This window comes from Tachysurus fulvidraco, chromosome 15 (genome assembly GCF_022655615.1).
Source record: "Tachysurus fulvidraco isolate hzauxx_2018 chromosome 15, HZAU_PFXX_2.0, whole genome shotgun sequence".
Classification (NCBI taxonomy): Eukaryota; Metazoa; Chordata; class Actinopteri; order Siluriformes; family Bagridae; genus Tachysurus; species Tachysurus fulvidraco.
Window position 1 is genome coordinate 2,685,575 of NC_062532.1, and position 18,664 is coordinate 2,704,238.

The window sequence follows — 18,664 nt, forward strand, 5'->3', positions numbered from 1 at the left end:
GTGCACTGCGCATGCGCTTTGATCTCCCCCTCCGCCGGCAGTGTTGACTCCTGCGCATGCGCAGTGCTTCCCCCCGATGACTCCTGCGCATGCGCAGTGCTCCCCTCCGCAGTGTTGACGCAGCTAGCCACAGCAGCTATGTTCACATCTCAGACTTCATCTTTTCAGGAGTCTCTCGACGTAGAAGATAAAGATGCAGATTTCGACAGCGAAGACCTGGCAGCATACGGACAGAAAACCCAACAGACGAGCTGTTATTATGCTGTATATTATTCCCAAAGGTGACACCGTGTTGACATGTTTGTCTCTTATTAAACAGGAAACATTTGTGTTTATGTTTCTCTTATTATTACTTTGTTAAGAAACAGCATCTGTGTCCATTTCACTCGGATCTCACAATGACACAAATGTCAGGAATATTAAATAAATGCTGGGTTTTTTTTCAACAGATCTGTGTGTTACTGACCTGCTCATTTACAGCGTTATATAAATTATTATTACATTTCTGTTCTGTTTATACACTGACACTTATATCTTCATAAACTCTCCAGAGGTGAATCATCTGAGGAGAGTGAATCATGGAGTCAGAAGAGAGCCGACTCCACTACGAGTCAGGAGGACTTTAGGTAGGTGCAGTGTGAAGCTTTATCATCATCATCATCATCATCATCATCATTCCCGGCCAATGCATGACCTTTGGGGCAAGTCTTGGCCTAATGGTTAGAGAGTCTGACTCGTAATCCTAAGGTTGTGGGTTCGAGTCTCGGGCCGGCCACGACTGAGGTGCCCTTGAACAAGGCACCGAACCCCCCAACTGCTCCCCGGGCGCCGTAGCATAAATGGCTGCCCACTGCTCCGGGTGTGTGTTCACGGTGTGTGTGTGTGTTCACTGCTGTGTGTGTGTGCACTCTTGATGGGTCAAATGCAGAGAACGAATTCTGAGTGTGGGTCACCGTACTTATCTGTATGTCACGTCACATCATCATCATCATCTCACTCTGTAAACTGCTTCTGGCTTCTTGTCTGTTTATTCATCCATTTCCCCCTGAGCTGAGTGCAAATGTTTGCAGACCTTTAGTGTATTTAGTAACACGGCATAAAAAAATGAGAATGCTACCCAAAAATAATACCCACTTTTTGTGTTTATGGCTTTCTTTTACCTCTTTTGCATCATCTGAAGAGCTTCTAAAATGGAGCTTCATATTAGTATTATATATATATATATGTGTGTATTATAAACAGTGAAAAACAGGCAGTTTTCCGCCACTTAAAACTGGACCCACAATCATTTGCACTCAATTCTATTTAAGATAGATTTTTTAATAAAAAAACCGTTTTTAGCTATATCAGAGATCATGGTCACACTTGTGGTCACACACACATGTGGTCACACACACATGTGGTCACACACACTTGTGGTCACTCTGCAGGACTTTCTGATCTCGTCCTCCTCCCACAGATAGCGAAGCCCATCACAGCTTCTCTCACTCTGCTGCTCATGACTCCTTCTTTTCCAACTTCACTGTTTTTTCCTTCTGAGCTTTAATGAGAACCAAAGTCCCACCTCTTGTTTGTTGTAGTCTAACTCTACTGGACAGCAGCCTGCCATCGGAGGCGGAGCCTGAGCTGCGAAGCTACATCTCACGCAGGCTTAGTAAAGGAGCCCTTCTAGGTGGCATGGGCAATATCGCTACGGTGGAGCTGAGGTAGAACACTCACGGGAGTTTATTAACTAACCTGGAAAACCACTACACTCACAATTCAGAGGCCACACCTCCTTTACTGAGACTCACACAGAGGTCACGCCTTCTTCACTGATACTCACATAGGCCACGCCTCCTTCACTGAGACTCACACAGAGGTCACGCCTCCTTCACTGATACTCACACAGGCCACGCCTCCTTCACTGATACACAGGCCACGCCTCCTTCACTGATACTCACACAGGCCACGCCTCCTTCACACACCCTCAGGACAAAAACTTAACTACTGTCCTTAATGTAAGATATCCATAACCATGGATATACAATGGTATCCCTGGTAACTATAGTAACAAACATTTATTGATTTATGGTAGTCTGATATTTTCACTGTTAAACAGAAAAATAAAAGTTTTGGATTTACAGGAATTCATTCTGATGGACATGGACGTAACCACAGCAGCCATTAAAATATACTGACAGCAAAATAATAAACCAATCCAAATGAAATAGATTTTATAAATGCTTATATTTTAAAGTCTCTGGGTTTTTTACTTAAACCTCCTTTGTGTTTCCAGCCTTCCTGAGCAGGCCGTGGGGTGTTACTGCTGCTTCCTGGAGCAGGAGAAATCTCCAGAACAGCCCGAGGCGAACGGTAACGGCTGGGTGGTGTGTCTCCTCGGAGGCTCAGAGAAAGGCCTCAACTTATATCCTTAATCCACACAAAGTGGCATCTTATAATTGAATGTATGATATAATTTCATGTGTAGTGAACTTCTTTAACCTGCTAACGTTCAGAATCGAGCTGGATAAATACATGCAGGGTCTCCAGAGCAGCCTGACGCCAGAAGTAAGATTCGTATCTGTAATTCTCTAAAAGGATGTCAGCATGTCAGTGTTTTAAGTGAGTCGCTCTGTGTTAGATGCAGAATCTGGAGTCGGAGGTCCGACCCTATCTGAGCCGCTGGTACGAGGAGTCCGTCATGCACGTCCACCGAGTGGTGCAGCTGGTGCAAGGCAACATCGCCGCTTTGCTTCATGCTGTAAGGAACGACTCCTTAAACAACGTTCTGTGTTTAAAACCGAAATCTGTGACTGTAGATGTGGAAATTGAGACTGATTGAGGCTTGAAAGGTGTTTAATTGTGTCAGGATAGTAAACAAGTACAGAGGCCACACCTCCTTCACTCAGACTGACGGGTACATAGGCCACACCTCCTACACTCAGATTGACAGGTACAGATGCCACACCTCTTTCACTCAGATTGACAGGTACAGAGGCCACACCTCCTTCACTCAGATTGACAGGTACAGAGGCCACACCTCCTTCACTCAGATTGACAGGTACAGAGGCCACACCTCCTTCACTCAGATTGACAGGTACAGAGGCCACACCTCCTTCACTCAGATTGACAGGTACAGAGGCCACACCTCCTACACTCAGATTGACAGGTACAGAGGCCACACCTCCATTGTTGCACCTGACAAGCATAATGGTCAGGTCTTAACTGGGAACGACAGGTGAATAGGCCACGCCCACTTAGTTGCGACAGTTAGAAATAGAAGCAAGCCTAGGTGCAGTGCATTGTGGGTCCATTAGCTCTCTGATTTCTCTGATTTCTGCAGGCTTTGAGTCACACTAACGTGGAGGTGATCGGAGCTGACGAGAGGACAAAAACAGACGTGGCGAGGTACGATTACTGTGTTAAATGTGTGTGTGTGTGTGTGTGTGTGTGTGTGTGTGTGTGTGTGTGTTCTGTTTATGACCTTCGGATTGTAGAGTGTGACTTTCTGAAAGTGTTTTTATTATTTGGTCCTCAGGTTTATTAAAGCGGCGAGTCTTCAGGGTCTCGTGCAGGAGGAACCAAACTCCACCTCGCTGTGTAAAGCCATTTCTGAGGCCTCAAACTCGACCCTGCTGATCGACTGCTCCAGCGGGGAGACGACCTTCACCAACGCAGGTTAGGTTTAGTTTCAGAAAGGAAATGATGATGAAGTGATGCGAGAACTGAAACTGAATTCAAATAAACTGATATTTCCTTCTGTTTATTTTACCTTCATAATTTACACACAAAAAATACAATAATCTATCATTGTGTATTTACCTGCAGTTACAGTATTCTACCACTAGGGAAGCACTAACACTAATAATAAGTGTAGTAAGAAGTTATGGATATATATATATATAATCAGATATTGTAGATATAAATGATACAGCAGTCCACGTGTCATACTTACATCACACACACGTAAACGTTTTGTTCTGGTTCCAGTCACTAACCGGTTCTGTGACGAGTGGATCCAGGCGTTTGTGAACGCAGCTGAGCGTTTTAACCCGTTCATCCTGCGCCAGATCCTGGAGAACTTCAAGCTGAAGGTGTGTGTGTGTGTGTGAGTGTGTGTGTGTGTGTGTGTGTGTGTGTGTGTGAGAGAGAGCATGCAGCAGGGCTTTATAAAACAGTAGATAAATCTTTATACAGGTTAGAAAGAGGACATTGTGCGTGTGTGTATGTGTGTGTGTGTGTGTGTGTGTGTGTGAGCATGCAGCAGGGCTTTATAAAACCGTAGATAAATCTCTATACAGGTTAGAAAGAGGACATGGTGTGTGTGTGTGTGTGTGTGTGTGTGCGCATTGTAGTTTGATGAGACTGATTTATTTTAAGGACACTGTTCAGCTCCTTGTTCATTTAAAACTACATTTAATGTAAATGATCAGGATTTAAAAGTGTTTCATTAGGCCAGGTGTAACATAATAATACAGTTCTAAAGTGTAAAAGTAAATGTTGAGTTTAATGATGTTTAAACCTTCTGATTATGTTCTTATTAATGATCTACTACAGTAATCATCCATGGTATTGTTGATGCTTTATGGTATGACATCATCAGCGGAGGTCATGTGACTCTCTACTGGTTTATTAGATTTATATAAGAAGTTAGTTATGGACGCTACAATTACTATTTCACTTTGTGTTTAGTTTATTCAATTAATAGTCTGTAATGAGACTTTTTCGCCACTAGGGGGTGATACTGTTTTATGTGTTGCTGGAGGACGTTATTAAAAAGCACTGAACAGTGATCTGAACTATGATCTGATGTCTGGAATGAAAAGTGAATTAAAAATGAATCTCTACTGAGTCGTGACTTCTGCTGATCTAAATGTCAACACTGGGGTTAACACGGATCAGTTATTGTGTGTGTGTGTGTGTGTGTGTGTGTGTTTTTTAAAAAAACAGGCCATCCAGGACATGAACAACCTGAAGCGTTTTATCCGTCAGGCAGAAATGAGCCACTACGCTCTGTTCCGCTGCTGTCTGTTCCTTCAGAGCTGCGGAAACGGAGACGTCCTCCTGCAGAACGCTCGAGCCGAACACAGCGGCTTTCCTGAAGCCTGCAGCATCATCCGTGTGCTGGAGGAGTTCCTCAGTGAGCAGGCTGTGATCCCCGAGCAGTAACGCTGATGATTTACTACTGAGAACCACATCAGTGTCCAACATCTGTGTACATTCCACTTTCCTCTCAGTCTGTGATCAGGAGCTCGATTGGGAGCTGCTCTGGGCTCAGGCTCATGGTGCAGTGATGCTACTTGGCCTGCAGGGGGCAGAACGGACATGAGATGAAATCCACACGGTTTGTGTTGCTGACTGTGAAGTTTTCTGTGTTGTGAATCCAATCAAAGGGATGTTACTTAAAAAAAGCATAGGTATTGTTCGGTTTTCACACAACTGACATCTAATCACACCAATGTCTAATCACACACACACACATCTAATCACACAACTGACATCTAATCACACAACTGACATCTAAGCACACAACTGACATCTAATCACACACACATCTAATCACACACACATCTAAGCACACAACTGACATCTAATCACACACACACATCTAATCACACAACTGACATCTAATCACACACACATCTAATCACACAACTGACATCTAATCACACGACTGACATCTAATCACACACACATCTAATCACACACACATCTAAGCACACAACTGACATCTAATCACACACACATCTAATCACACACACATCTAATCACACGACTGACATCTAATCACACGACTGACATCTAATCACACACACATCTAAGCACACAACTGACATCTAATCACACACACATCTAATCACACACACATCTAATCACACAACTGACATCTAATCACACGACTGACATCTAATCACACACACATCTAAGCACACAACTGACATCTAATCACACACACATCTAATCACACACACATCTAAGCACACAACTGACATCTAATCACACACACATCTAATCACACAACTGACATCTAATCACACACACATCTAATCACACAACTGACATCTAATCACACCAATGTCTAATCACACCCCAACATCTAATCACACAACCGACATCTAATCACACGACTGACATCTAATCAGACCAACATCTAATCACATCAACATCTAATCACACAACTGACATCTAAGCACACAACTGACATCTAATCACACACACATCTAAGCACACAACTGACATCTAATCACACACACATCTAATCACACAACTGACATCTAATCACACCAATGTCTAATCACACCAACATCTAATCACACCCCAACATCTAATCACACAACCGACATCTAATCACACGACTGACATCTAATCAGACCAACATCTAATCACATCAACATCTAATCACACAACTGACATCTAAGCACACAACTGACATCTAATCACACACACATCTAAGCACACAACTGACATCTAATCACACACACATCTAATCACACAACTGACATCTAATCACACCAATGTCTAATCACACCAACATCTAATCACACCCCAACATCTAATCACACAACCGACATCTAATCACACGACTGACATCTAATCACACCAACATCTAATCACATCAACATCTAATCACACCAACATCTAATCACACCAACATCTAATCACACCAACATCTAATCACACCAACATTTAATCACACCAACATCTAATCACACACACATCTGATCACACACACATCTAATCACACACCTGACATCCAATCACACACACATCTAATCACACACCTGACATATAATCACACACACATCTAATCACACACCTGACATCTAATCACACACACACATCTAATCACACACCTGACATCTAATCACACACATATCTGATCACACACCTGACATCTAATCACACACCTGACATCTAATCACACACCTGACATCTAATCACACACATTTAATCACACACACATTTAATCACACACACATTTAATCACACACACATCTAATCACACAGTAACATCTTGGATCAAATCGTCACTTCTAACACTAATAAAATAAATATCTATAAGCTAACACGAGGGGGCAGATAATTGTCCATCATTGTGTGTATTGTGATTGTTTTATTGTGAAGTTTATCATCTTCATCATCATCATCATCGTCACTGCACAGTATAACGAATTTCTCCTCATCACTATCAGTGACCTGAAATATTTATTTATTTATTTTTACATTAAATAAGTTTTTGTTGATCTGATCACTGATTTAATTCCTCTGGTGTTTCTTCTGTAATCAGCGTGAGCCTGAATGTGACTAACTGTGAATATAAGGAGAAATAACCTGAAATTATTTAATACATCTATCATGTGGGATTAATATAAAACATATTCAAAATGAAGTGATTACATTTTATTATTCTTAACTATTATCTTTATAATAGATTAAATTAAACACAAATTTAAACGATTCTCCGCTACCGGAGCCGCATCCAAAATATACCACAAAAATGACACCAACAAAAAATATTTTATTTATTGATATAATAATATATAATTAATTAAAACAGAAATACATATCTAGCTTTACATACTGTAGTTTGTTTACTATGTCGAATAATTACAAATATTAATATATTTGTTATAATATATTTATTATAAATATTATTGTTATATCAAATATATATGATCCAAAATAATAAAATAAATCATAAATATTTTAAATATTTAAATATAAAGTGCTGAATTTTGAAGCCAAATTGTCTCCTTTTTATTATACATAAAATATAATATTATAGATTCATGAAATAAACCCATTATTATTATTATTATTATTATTATTATTATTATTATTATTATTATTATTGTTTTGTAAATCCCTTTATTTGTCGCTAACAACAGCACTTTATTAATTCCCCCACTAGAGGGCAGTGTGCTACTACAAATCTATCTGGACTTCTATCTAAATGACTTACTTTAATATAAAGAGTTGTCTTTGTTCAGTAGTCGAATTTCATTCTTTATTTTAAATTTGACACTAAATTAGATGAAAAAGATTTTATTTCAGTGAATCCTGATCCCTTTTACACTTTGTGCTGATTGTTTGCATGACATCAGGGCTTTTCTTACTTTTTTCTTACTTTTTTCTTTATTTCTTTAAAAATCCTTTCCATCCTCTTGACCTCAGGTGTGTAATCAGAGCTGGTTAATAAGATGCACCTGATGCCCAGATGCTTGAGGAGAGCGACTTTACCCACAGAGTTGTCTTTACTGTATGTTCTTCATGCACATCAATGTTCCAGGAGAAATGGGAAGTGCTTCAGGGCTCATTTAAGAGCAGAACAGAGCAGATGTTGTGTTCATTCAGGTGTTTGGGCTTTTCCTCGTTAGCAGAAAGCAGCACCTGCCGTCCTGAACGCAGGCGTCCACCATTAAAGCTGTTATTTTCCTGCTGAAATCATCTTCTATTCTCCACATGGCTTCATTTTCAATAAGCCTTCATCAGCAGGGACGGGTGAGACAGGTGAGTAATGGAGGTGGAGTGTGTGTGTGTGTGTGAGTGTGTGTGAGTGTGTGTGTGAGTGTGTGTATGTGTGTGTGTGTGTGAGTGTGTGTGTGTGAGTGTGTGTGTGTGTGTGAGTGTGAGTAGAGGACACGTAGCGGTTAAACAGTGACCCTGGCTCATAAATCTTTCTCACAGAGACACCTGATCAAACCCACAGCTCTGTTGTTGGGGGACTTCGTCATCTTCACTGCGGTTCTGTCACCATCAGTCATGGAGAACATGGAGGAGGTTCTGCTCACGGCTCGAGAGAGAGAGAGCGAGACAGACAGAGAGAGAGAGAGACAGACAGACAGACAGAGAGAGAGAGAGAGAGAGAGAGACAGATCTGCCTCTCTCAAGACTTCAGGGTGTGTACAGACAACAACACATGTCCTTTAGGTTCCATAAAGTTCGTAACAGAGAGAGTGAAAGAAGGAGAGAGAGACAGAAAGAGAGAGAGAGACAGAGATAGAGAGATACAGACAGAGAGAGACAGACAGACAGATAGTCAGAGAAAGAGAGAGACAGACAGACAGAGGGAGACAGACAGAGAGAGATAGAGAGAGAGACAGACAGAGAGATAGACAGACACAGAGAGAGACAGACAAAGAGAGAGACAGACAGACAGACAGACACAGAGAGTAAGAGAGCGAGACAGAGAGAGACAGACAGATACACACACAAAGAGAGAGAGAGAGAGAGAGAGATTAATATTTTTAAATAATTAAAAATCTATTCAAATTAAATAAAAAATCTGCTGTACCAGACTTAGATGGCAGGATAGTTGAAGGACAGATAAAGTATTTGTTGCGTTTGCACGACTGGACTTGTGAGAATGCTTAAGGTTTTGTTTAAGGGGCTTTAAATGCTGTAAAAACATAAAAACATTTGTTTTGTGTTTCATATGAATCTAAAAGTAAAATGTAGAACCATGAGCTCTGTAAAGCTCTCAGCCGCTCGGCCATGACACGTAACCACAGTGACTTCCTGTCTGAGTAATGAAGCATGAATTAGCTTATGTAGCAGGCTGAGTATCAGAACACCAAATCATTTGCATGATAGTGTGGAGTGTAAATAGATCCTTTCCCTCTGACTCGCTCATTGTTCACACCCACAAAGTTCATTTCTCATTATCAACAACCGCGTCCCTCAGATCAGTGCTGTGCATCTGTGGCATGCATCATCACTCCGAAGCTCCAGAGGCGCGAGATGCCTAATTAAGCCACGAGCTCTGGGAAATTGCCAAATTTGCAGGGAGATGAATAACCCTGGTATGTCTCCCTTGCCAGCCAAATGAATTCTCCAGCGCGTCCCATTTCTCTTGGAGGGCCATCCGTCAGACGAGTCGCCTAATCGATTTATTCACAGGCTTCACGTCTGCCACCACCATCTCGCTGGCTTCGGTGGAGGCTCATCCTCGGCCTATCCGATACCCCTTCGTACTGCTCCCTGTGGTCTAGTTCAAGGTCTACACAGCCGTATTTTCCTGGAGATAAACTCGTAAATCAGTAGCGTAGGAGCAGGACGTCCGGAAAAGCCGAACGACCGTCAGTAGGGTTTGATTTGTGTTTGTAAATTTCTATTACAAAGTTTATCAGGAGAAGATTGAGGTTGACGCTTGGTGAGAAGCTGCTCGTGTGTTTAAACAGTAAACCGTGATGTTATTCGGTCGCGGTTAGTAAACGACAGTAAATTTAAGGTGCATGAAGGTGAGTCGGGACACGAGTGTGTATAATCACAGCGTAGTCCGGCATCAGTCTGTAAACATGAACACAAGACCAGTGCAGATGGAAGGATACAGAGGACACCAAGACATACAGAGAAAGGAACGTTAGGGTTTATAAAGACAAACTAACACGTCGTAATTACGACACGACACGAAGTAGACGTTTGTAACGTTATCAGAGCATCTTTCTAACGTTATGTCATAACGTCGATCATGTCACAAAAACGTCTCGTGTCTATCTGTTAAAAGTCTGTGAAGACCTGCTCATTTCCGACCTTATGTCTGAACCCACGGTCCGTTAGTTAACGACCCCTTTACAGGAAGTGGGTTTTGTCATTCAGGGCTTTATGGAAACATTTTCGTCCCATTTACTGCGTTTTTTTTCTTTTCTTTTTTTGCTAAGCTCTAACGTCCAGTCCTTTTAAAGCCATAATCACTAACAAGCCCTGGCTGATGGACGTCTGCAAAACAGCAGAATTGACCCCCAGTGACTTTGTGCCAGTCTGAACACGTTCTGTTCTGCCAACTGGTCCTGGGCTTTAATGGTGTTTTGATGGACTGACCCTCTGTCATGGGGAACTAGCGGCGACGGCCGTATGAACATCTGCTGCCGGGATGTCGCTGTGCTTTTAACTGCCAACTCCGAGAGCAGGGCAGCTCATCTGTAGTGTTTATACACACTCAGCTCGCTCTGAATGTCTGCGACACAGAAAAAAAGAGGAGAACATCCCTGTGTTACACCCCCGATATTCATCTCTCACACTCCATCTCCAGAAATTCTTTTACTGCCTTTACCCAGAGTAACATCCCATCAGTTCCATCTGCTCAATTACATGATCATTGTACAGAATTTGGCGAGCGATCGTGTTCTCTGTGCAGGAGAAGCTCTCGGATAACTGATGCTTTGGAGCTGCTTCGTGATGAAGCACCAGGGATTTATTCTGCCAAGGTATTTTATCCCAATCGCAGGAGGTTACGACTTGGCCACAGAGCTCTCGACAAGCCGATGAGCCAAAGATGGTTCCAGATCCACACAGAGACGGCTGTAGGACACGAAATCAGCGATAAACTCTTACAAATACAGAGATAGAAAAGAATCTAAAGGAGAAACACCGATAACTGGAGGATTGTATGGTAGATTAATCGGTTTAATCAGGATATAATGTTTGATTTGATGTCACATGACTACGGACTAAAGCTTCATTTATGATTACGTTAAAAAAAAAACATGTTCAACTTATTTAGAACACTTTCATTTTCTTTTAGCTTGTAACACACAGTAATGATAAAAACCAGCAGAACTTGGCTGAGAAACTAATCAGGAAAAAAACCAGTCTCGATCGTTTAGAAAAGCTCGGAGTCTCCGGCACTTAGCCGTGGCTGTTTGTTTGGCTGGCTGTGGCTCTTTTCTATAACGCCTTGATAAAGTCTATCACCCTATTTGTGAGAGTAATATGGCCCAGTGCGATCCCAAATTACAGATAAATGACACAGCAAATTGGAAAATTAGGAGGGGAGGGCAGGGTAATTTGCTAGCAAACAGGGTAAAACCAATTCATTAGGAAGCCTGAGGAGAAAAAATTGAGAAGCTGCTCATGAAGGAGAAAAAACCCTCAAAGTCGTGTTCTTTTGTCCTTCATTTCAACACAAAGTGGTAGTTTAACCAGATTAAGTCCAGATTAACGTCTGCACATCTGGAATTTAGTGCTCACTTCTGGATCCTGATTGGTCACTGGGATTCAACCACTGGGACTCGGCCACTGGGATTTAACCACTGGGACTCGGCCACTGGGAGGGTGCTCGGCCACAGGGACTCGGCCACTGGGAATCGGCCACAGGGACTCGGCCATAGGTACTCGGCCACAGGGACTTGGCCACTGGGAGGGTGCTCGGCTCGGCCACAGGTACTCGGCTACAGGTACTCGGATACAGGTACTCGGATACAGGTACTCGGCCACAGGGAGGGGCTCGGCTACAAGCAGGGGCTTGGCCACAGGGACGGACTCGGCCACAGGGACGGGCTTGGCCACAGGGAGGGGCTTGGCCACAGGGATTCGGCCACAGGGACTCGGCCACAGGGAGGGGCTTGGCCACAGGGATTCGGCCACAGGGACTCGGCCACAGGGACTCGGCCACAGGGACTCTGCCACAGGGAGGGGCTTGGCCACAGGGATTTGGCCACAGGGACTCGGCCACAGGGACTCTGCCACAGGGAGGGGCTTGGCCACAGGGATTTGGCCACAGGGACTCGGCCACAGGGACCTGGCCACAGGGACTCAGCCGCAGGGACTTGGCCACAGGGTCTCGGCCACAAGAAGGGACTCGGCCACAGGGACTCGGTAAAGTTTATTTGATGTTTACGGAAGGAGTCTCCAGTGTCAGAGATTTGCAACAAGTAAAGCTGTAACTTTAATTGCAAACAAAAAGAGTAAATTTACACGTCACTTTTTCTCAGTATCGTGTCATGTTGTGTCACAGATCAGTTTAATAGATGATCTCGAATCAAACTCGAGCATTAATTACTATGTAATTATTGCATAATATTATTTATGTACAAAAAATCTTCATTCGTTTTAACAGATGTTCTTTTCCTGGAATTATTTCTTCAATCAAATGTTAAATGCAGTTCCTATATTTATTATTGATATATATTTATTTCAGCTAACAGTCCACACGTCACCTGGTTGCAGTCATTAGCACGTGTTGGTTGTTGGACTCAGTAGGTGGTGTTCAGGGCTACAATAAAAGTCCTCTTTACGCTCGTCATGCAGCGGAGTGAAGAGTCCAGGGCCAAACAGAAACAACACCTGCTTCATTAATGATCACTTTAAATAAAGAAGGGAGTCTGATTAGAAAAATCACACACCGTCAAGCAGCAGTTCCTCTTTCTCTTGGACTCCGCGGCTCATTTTCTTGCCGCCATCTATGATTTCTCCATTCTTATGTGTTTTTAGGGATTTGTGGAAATGATCCATAGTCAATAATTTAAAGATATGAGAAGCTGCAGTTCAGGTTGCTTTATGAATGCTTTATATTTTACATATAAACCTTAGGTACATCGATCAAACATTAAGGCAGAGAAGCTACGCTTCCTTTACTGGAACTCATGGGTACAGTCGTCTGGGACGAACAGACACATAAGCCACGCCTCCTTCTCCTAGACCTCCGGTCTCGCGTCTCTGAATTGTCTCCTTTCTGGATTCATCAAAATATTCATATAACAATGTCAAGCTAATTTGCATAGCGATGTTATCATTTAAGGATATTCACCTGCTTGATAAGAACACGATATTCCACAAACCCACCTGTCCTTTCGGTTCGTGTCTCTGGTTGGATGGCAGAAGTTCCACCAGCGTGACTTTGAGTCTCCAGGTCTCTCAGGAGAAGCAGCTCCTCTCTCACGCCATCTGTCCGAGTGTCCCTGATCCTTCCAGCGAGGAAAAACGTCCAATCAATCGCCGCTCAGACGGTGGCCATGTTGGCCTGCAGCCATCGCCGCACTTACAACCTGCTCAGCACTTCGGCTGGATTAAATATCACTTTTAGAGAAATAGAGAAATGTCAGCAGGAAAGGTGTTTGTTTTGATGTTGGAAAATGTCCAGCTCAATAACTGCTGCTTAATAACCTGTGTATGAGGTGCGACAGGTATTTTGTGCGCGATCATCAGGGTCCGGTGGACATCTTTGACTTATCTTTTGCAGCTTATTACATGTCACTTCTTTTCCTTTGCTTCTGTTATTATTAGATAAGCAGTGAAACATGGAGGATGATCTCATTTACCTCTGATTCTTCTTCTCTTCTTCTCTCATCCTGGCCTAGTTTTCTCTAAATCGCCGATGACTTTGCTGCTCTCTGCCACGTACGAGCACGAGCAGCAAAGCAATAAACGGCTTATTTACTCTTCACCGAACCCAGACCAACCCAGATTTACCGGGGAGGCACTTTCATTCCCTTTTTATTGCAAATGCACTTCAGCGTGCTTGCAGTCGCTCTCGCTGTAAAATGAAACAGTCGCGGAGAGAGAGAGAGAGAGAGAGAGAGAGAGAGAGAGATTCTGCAGGACCGCCAGTGACAAAGGCAATAACTGAACATGTTTACGCTGAGGAAGCTAGGCTAATTATACAGCTGAGAAAACTGTCAATGTCGAGCCATATGTGGTGTCACGGAAAAAAAAATCCTGATAAAGGCGTGCGGTCACACGCAGTATGGCTCGTGTACTGGATGGTGTCCATTTAGATACGTTCTCTCACCTTCAAGCCGTAAATGTGCTGTGAATTTGTCACGTTATCCTTTTAGACTAAAGTTAGCACTTTCTCCATGTGAAGCCCACACAGTTTATTCTACTTACAGCACATTCATTATATTTTCCAGTTGGACAGAGAACTGGAGTTTGAGGTATTTATATACACACACACACACACACACACACACACACCGACAAACACACACACACGCTGACAAACACACACACACGCTGACAAACACACACACACTCCGACAAACACACACACACCGACAAACACACACACTGACAAACTCACACACACACCGACAAACACACACACACACCGACAAACACACACACACACACAAACACACACACACACCGACAAACACACACATACACCGACAAACACACACACACCGACAAACACACACACACACCGACAAACACACACACACACACACTCCGACAAACACACACACACACACACACTCCGAAAAACACACACACACACTGACAAACACACACACACACTCCGACAAACACACACACCGACAAACACACACACACACACACACTCCGACAAACACATACAACGACAAACACACACACTCCGACAAACACACAAACACACACACACTCCGACAAACACACACACACAAACACACACACACCGACAAACACACACACACACACACACACACACACACACCCCGACAAACACACACACACTGACAAGCACACACACACACACACACACACACACACACACTTTGACAAACACACACACACATCTCTGATTGAATTGTAAAGACTCAGACTTGTCCTTGAGTGGTTGCTATAGAAACAATAACATTAGAACAAGTGCATTAATATTAATATATGCTGTGGGGATTTGGGTCTATTTTAAATGAGAGATTTTGAAAAAATATTTTTCTGCATTTGTATGAAACTGATCTGGGGGCGGGGCTTAACTGAAGCTGGGGCGGGGGCGGGGCTTAACGGAAGCGGTGATGTCACAAATTCCCGACGGTGTTCAAGATTCGACGATACGTGTGAAACCCGGGAAACGCACGGCTAATTTCACGTTAGTGATGAACAGATGCTTGTTGTCATGGTAATAATATTACATTTTGACAAGGTTTTCAATTTGCATGTCATACATATTCACATTACAATGCATAGACCGGGCTTAAAGGCTTAAAGATGTTATACGATGTGGTTTCTGCACTAAAATAAATAAATAAATAAATAAATAAATAAATAAATAAATCTTTGAGGTGATATAAACTTTAGATTTGTAAAGTCACAAGCGTAAAATCACGTTTACTAGAATTTTATATTTAAATTTTCTCCTTCAGACAAAAGACCTAAACACAGATCTGACGCATTCCAGATAATAACGTCGTGTGTAAACTCTCTGTCTGGACCTGGAGCGTATGGAGGGAGGAAGTGATGCAGGGTGACTTTACTGGTCCTGGCAGAGACAGCAGTCTTTCAGAAAGATAAATATATTAGTAGACGTGCATCCATAGGGCTCGTGGAGGGATCTGTTTTCCACCTCAGCATATGAGGTGTGATGGATGGAGTGGCTCTTTTGGCACACTCGATATGCTGCGGGGAAATTAGGAAATGGTGACAAGAAGGTCACCGTGAGCCTTGAGCGAAGTCCAAAAAGTGCTTGTGACTCCAACAGAAATGTGGCTTGTCTCTAGTTTGTTCATTAAGGACAAAATTAGTCTGTCGCGACTCGGAATCAAGCCGAAATGGATTCTTCTGATTTGTTTTCTGTTCAGATTGTTTTCTCACGACACGTATTAAACGGACCAAAGAACGAAACGTATCGTGGAGTCAAAAATACAACGATCTCATGGACGTGGATGAGTGGGTGAGTCTGTGTTCTGCTTAGAGAACCTCACGGAGAGGAGAACACACCAGGGTTCCTTAGGAAACAGACTAAACACTAAACACTGTGTAAAACAACACTTTATCTGCAGTCAGATGGATTTAGAGCTGAGATCTTGTATATGAGCGGAAATCATCAAAGCTTCAGCTCGACTGAGAACATTTTTCACTCTGGACATGACAAATGACTGATGACAAAATCGTGACCTCCGAGTCGACGTCTCCTGGTCACATGTCGCGTCTCTGCGGGTCAGATGTGCCCTTGATCCGAAGGGTAGAAGGTCCCCGAGGGATGCGTTGTATCTGTGGAAGATTTATCACCGTTTGGATGTATTATGGAGGTTATCATGTGACCTGTCCCACACTCATCCAACAGATTTTCCTCCACCACTGTTTCCACATCTGTCTTCAAACATGGCGTCAGACCGGTGAGATTATGACAAAGACTGAATATGGTTTTTGTCCATCGCTTCAGGCAGCTGTGCTTCACTTTACAGGATCACAAACATGAAGAACCAGAACAAACTGACATCCTGTACAGGGAGATGATACAATAATGGAAACCCGATGTGAGAAATCAGTTCGACACGCTGTCCGATCCGTGGTCCAATCTGAGGTGTGTTACTTCCTTCACTCAGAGAATGATAAAGGTTCCATCTGCAAAGGTTTGTTAAGGGTTCTTCGGTTGTTCCTCTGGAGGAACCATTAAACCATTAAGATACTGCTGCGAGGTCGAGCTCGTCTCGCGTGGGTTAAAACTTATCGCTCGGTTTGATTCCTGACGGTGGTGTTAATATGTAGGGAATCACACATACATCATGTCTGATCTGGTGTCTTGTGCTGGGAACCTGGTGACTTCTACAGTCATGTTAGAGTCATATTCTTGTCTAGGATTGTATAAAAACCTGCAATACATTAGAAATATCACATTCCTTTAGGGAGAAGAAAAATTCCAACAGTGTCAGCAAAAATAAATCGTCTGTTCTTTTGTCTTATTACCACCGACCGATCCAGCCTCTCTCCAACCAGATGTTCTGTACCCGTCTCACTTTGCTTTCGTACCCATCACCGCCTCGCCTCGCCCCGGTCTCCAGGCTCCGGTCAGTGGGACGCAGGGAGACTCTGCTGATGCTGCGTGATTTAGCTGGTAGATTGGTTCGGTTGTGAAGGTGAGGAACGTTTTAAACTTGCTGAGGAGACAAGAAACAGAACTCCACTGGGTTCCACTCTGTCTAAGTCAGGGAAAGTTCACACACTTGCAACATCTGCTTCTGAGAGTTCCAGCCTTGCTCGGTGTTTCTTTGGTTTGTTTTTGGTTCTATTGAAGTTTTATTGAAGAAGAAGAGCTCTGCTTCACTGTAACTCTATTTAAAATAGAATTTAGAAACCTTAGTGAAGCCTTGAGTGTTTTTCTGACAGAAATGGTTCCAAGAATGGTTCCTAATTACCCAGTAAGGAACCCTTAAAGTGCTAAAAAGGTCGACTAACCCTGGCATCTGTAATTATGAATAATAATGTGGAGGTTGGGGGTCACGGTGGCTTAGTGGTTAGCACGTTCGCCTCACACCTCCAGGGTTGGGGGTTCGATTCCCGCCTCCACCTTGTGTGTGTGGAGTTTGCATGTTCTCCCCGTGCCTCGGGGGTTTCCTCCGGGTACTCCGGTTTCCTCCCCCGGTCCAAAGACATGCATGGTAGGTTGATTGGCATCTCTGGAAAATTGTCCGTAGTGTGTGTGTGTGAATGAGAGTGTGTGTGTGCCCTGTGATGGGTTGGCACTCCGTCCAGGGTGTATCCTGCCTCGATGCCCGATGACGCCTGAGATAGGCACAGGCTCCCCGTGACCCGAGAAGTTCGGATAAGCGGTAGAAGATGAATGGATGAATGTATTTAAAATAAAAGAGGATTAATATAATCGAGTGCTGCTATAGCAGTGATTTTTCTCGAGTGTGTGTGGGAGTGTGATATTAAATATTCAGGAAGCCTCTGCATGGGGTGAGACGGCAGTCTGTCTGTCCTCAGCACAGATACAGTGGAGATAATTAAGTGTTTAAGATCGTCAGCACAGAGAGACGACACCACGATTCACAGCTAAAGGAGGTTTAACACTGAAACTTTCCAGCTTTAAATATACTTCAGTGCACTTTTTCCCCTCAGTGCACTTTTTTCTGTAATGGTTTTGTTTTAGACTTCTGCGTAAACCCCATTTCAGTTACAGGTCGGCTTCGGAGGAGAGACTCGGCACACGTCGGGGAATTAAAGCTGTCGAGTTTGTAACTCACTGCCGTGTCCCGGG

The 18,664-nt window shown here is 43.2% G+C and overlaps 1 protein-coding gene across 1 annotated transcript; it reads left to right on the forward strand.

The window, feature by feature from the left end:
• Positions 1–71: 71 nt before the first annotated feature.
• c15h17orf75 (chromosome 15 C17orf75 homolog) lies at positions 72–6,444 on the forward strand. The gene is made up of 10 exons (XM_027156880.2): positions 72–281; positions 552–626; positions 1,581–1,706; positions 2,279–2,407; positions 2,493–2,550; positions 2,624–2,743; positions 3,326–3,390; positions 3,521–3,660; positions 3,973–4,076; positions 4,933–6,444. The coding sequence occupies exons 1-10, from the start codon at positions 139–141 to the stop codon at positions 5,149–5,151; spliced, it is 1,179 nt and encodes a 392-aa protein (XP_027012681.2). The 5' UTR covers positions 72–138; the 3' UTR covers positions 5,152–6,444.
• The last annotated feature ends 12,220 nt before the right edge of the window (positions 6,445–18,664 follow it).

Coding starts and splice junctions, on each gene's coding strand:
- c15h17orf75 (XM_027156880.2), top strand. CDS start 139: ATGTTCACATCTCAGACTTCATCTTTTCAGGAGTCTCTCGACGTAGAA. Junction 1,707..2,278: donor ATCGCTACGGTGGAGCTGAG/GTAGAACACTCA, acceptor TTGTGTTTCCAG/CCTTCCTGAGCAGGCCGTGG. Junction 2,551..2,623: donor AGAGCAGCCTGACGCCAGAA/GTAAGATTCGTA, acceptor GCTCTGTGTTAG/ATGCAGAATCTGGAGTCGGA.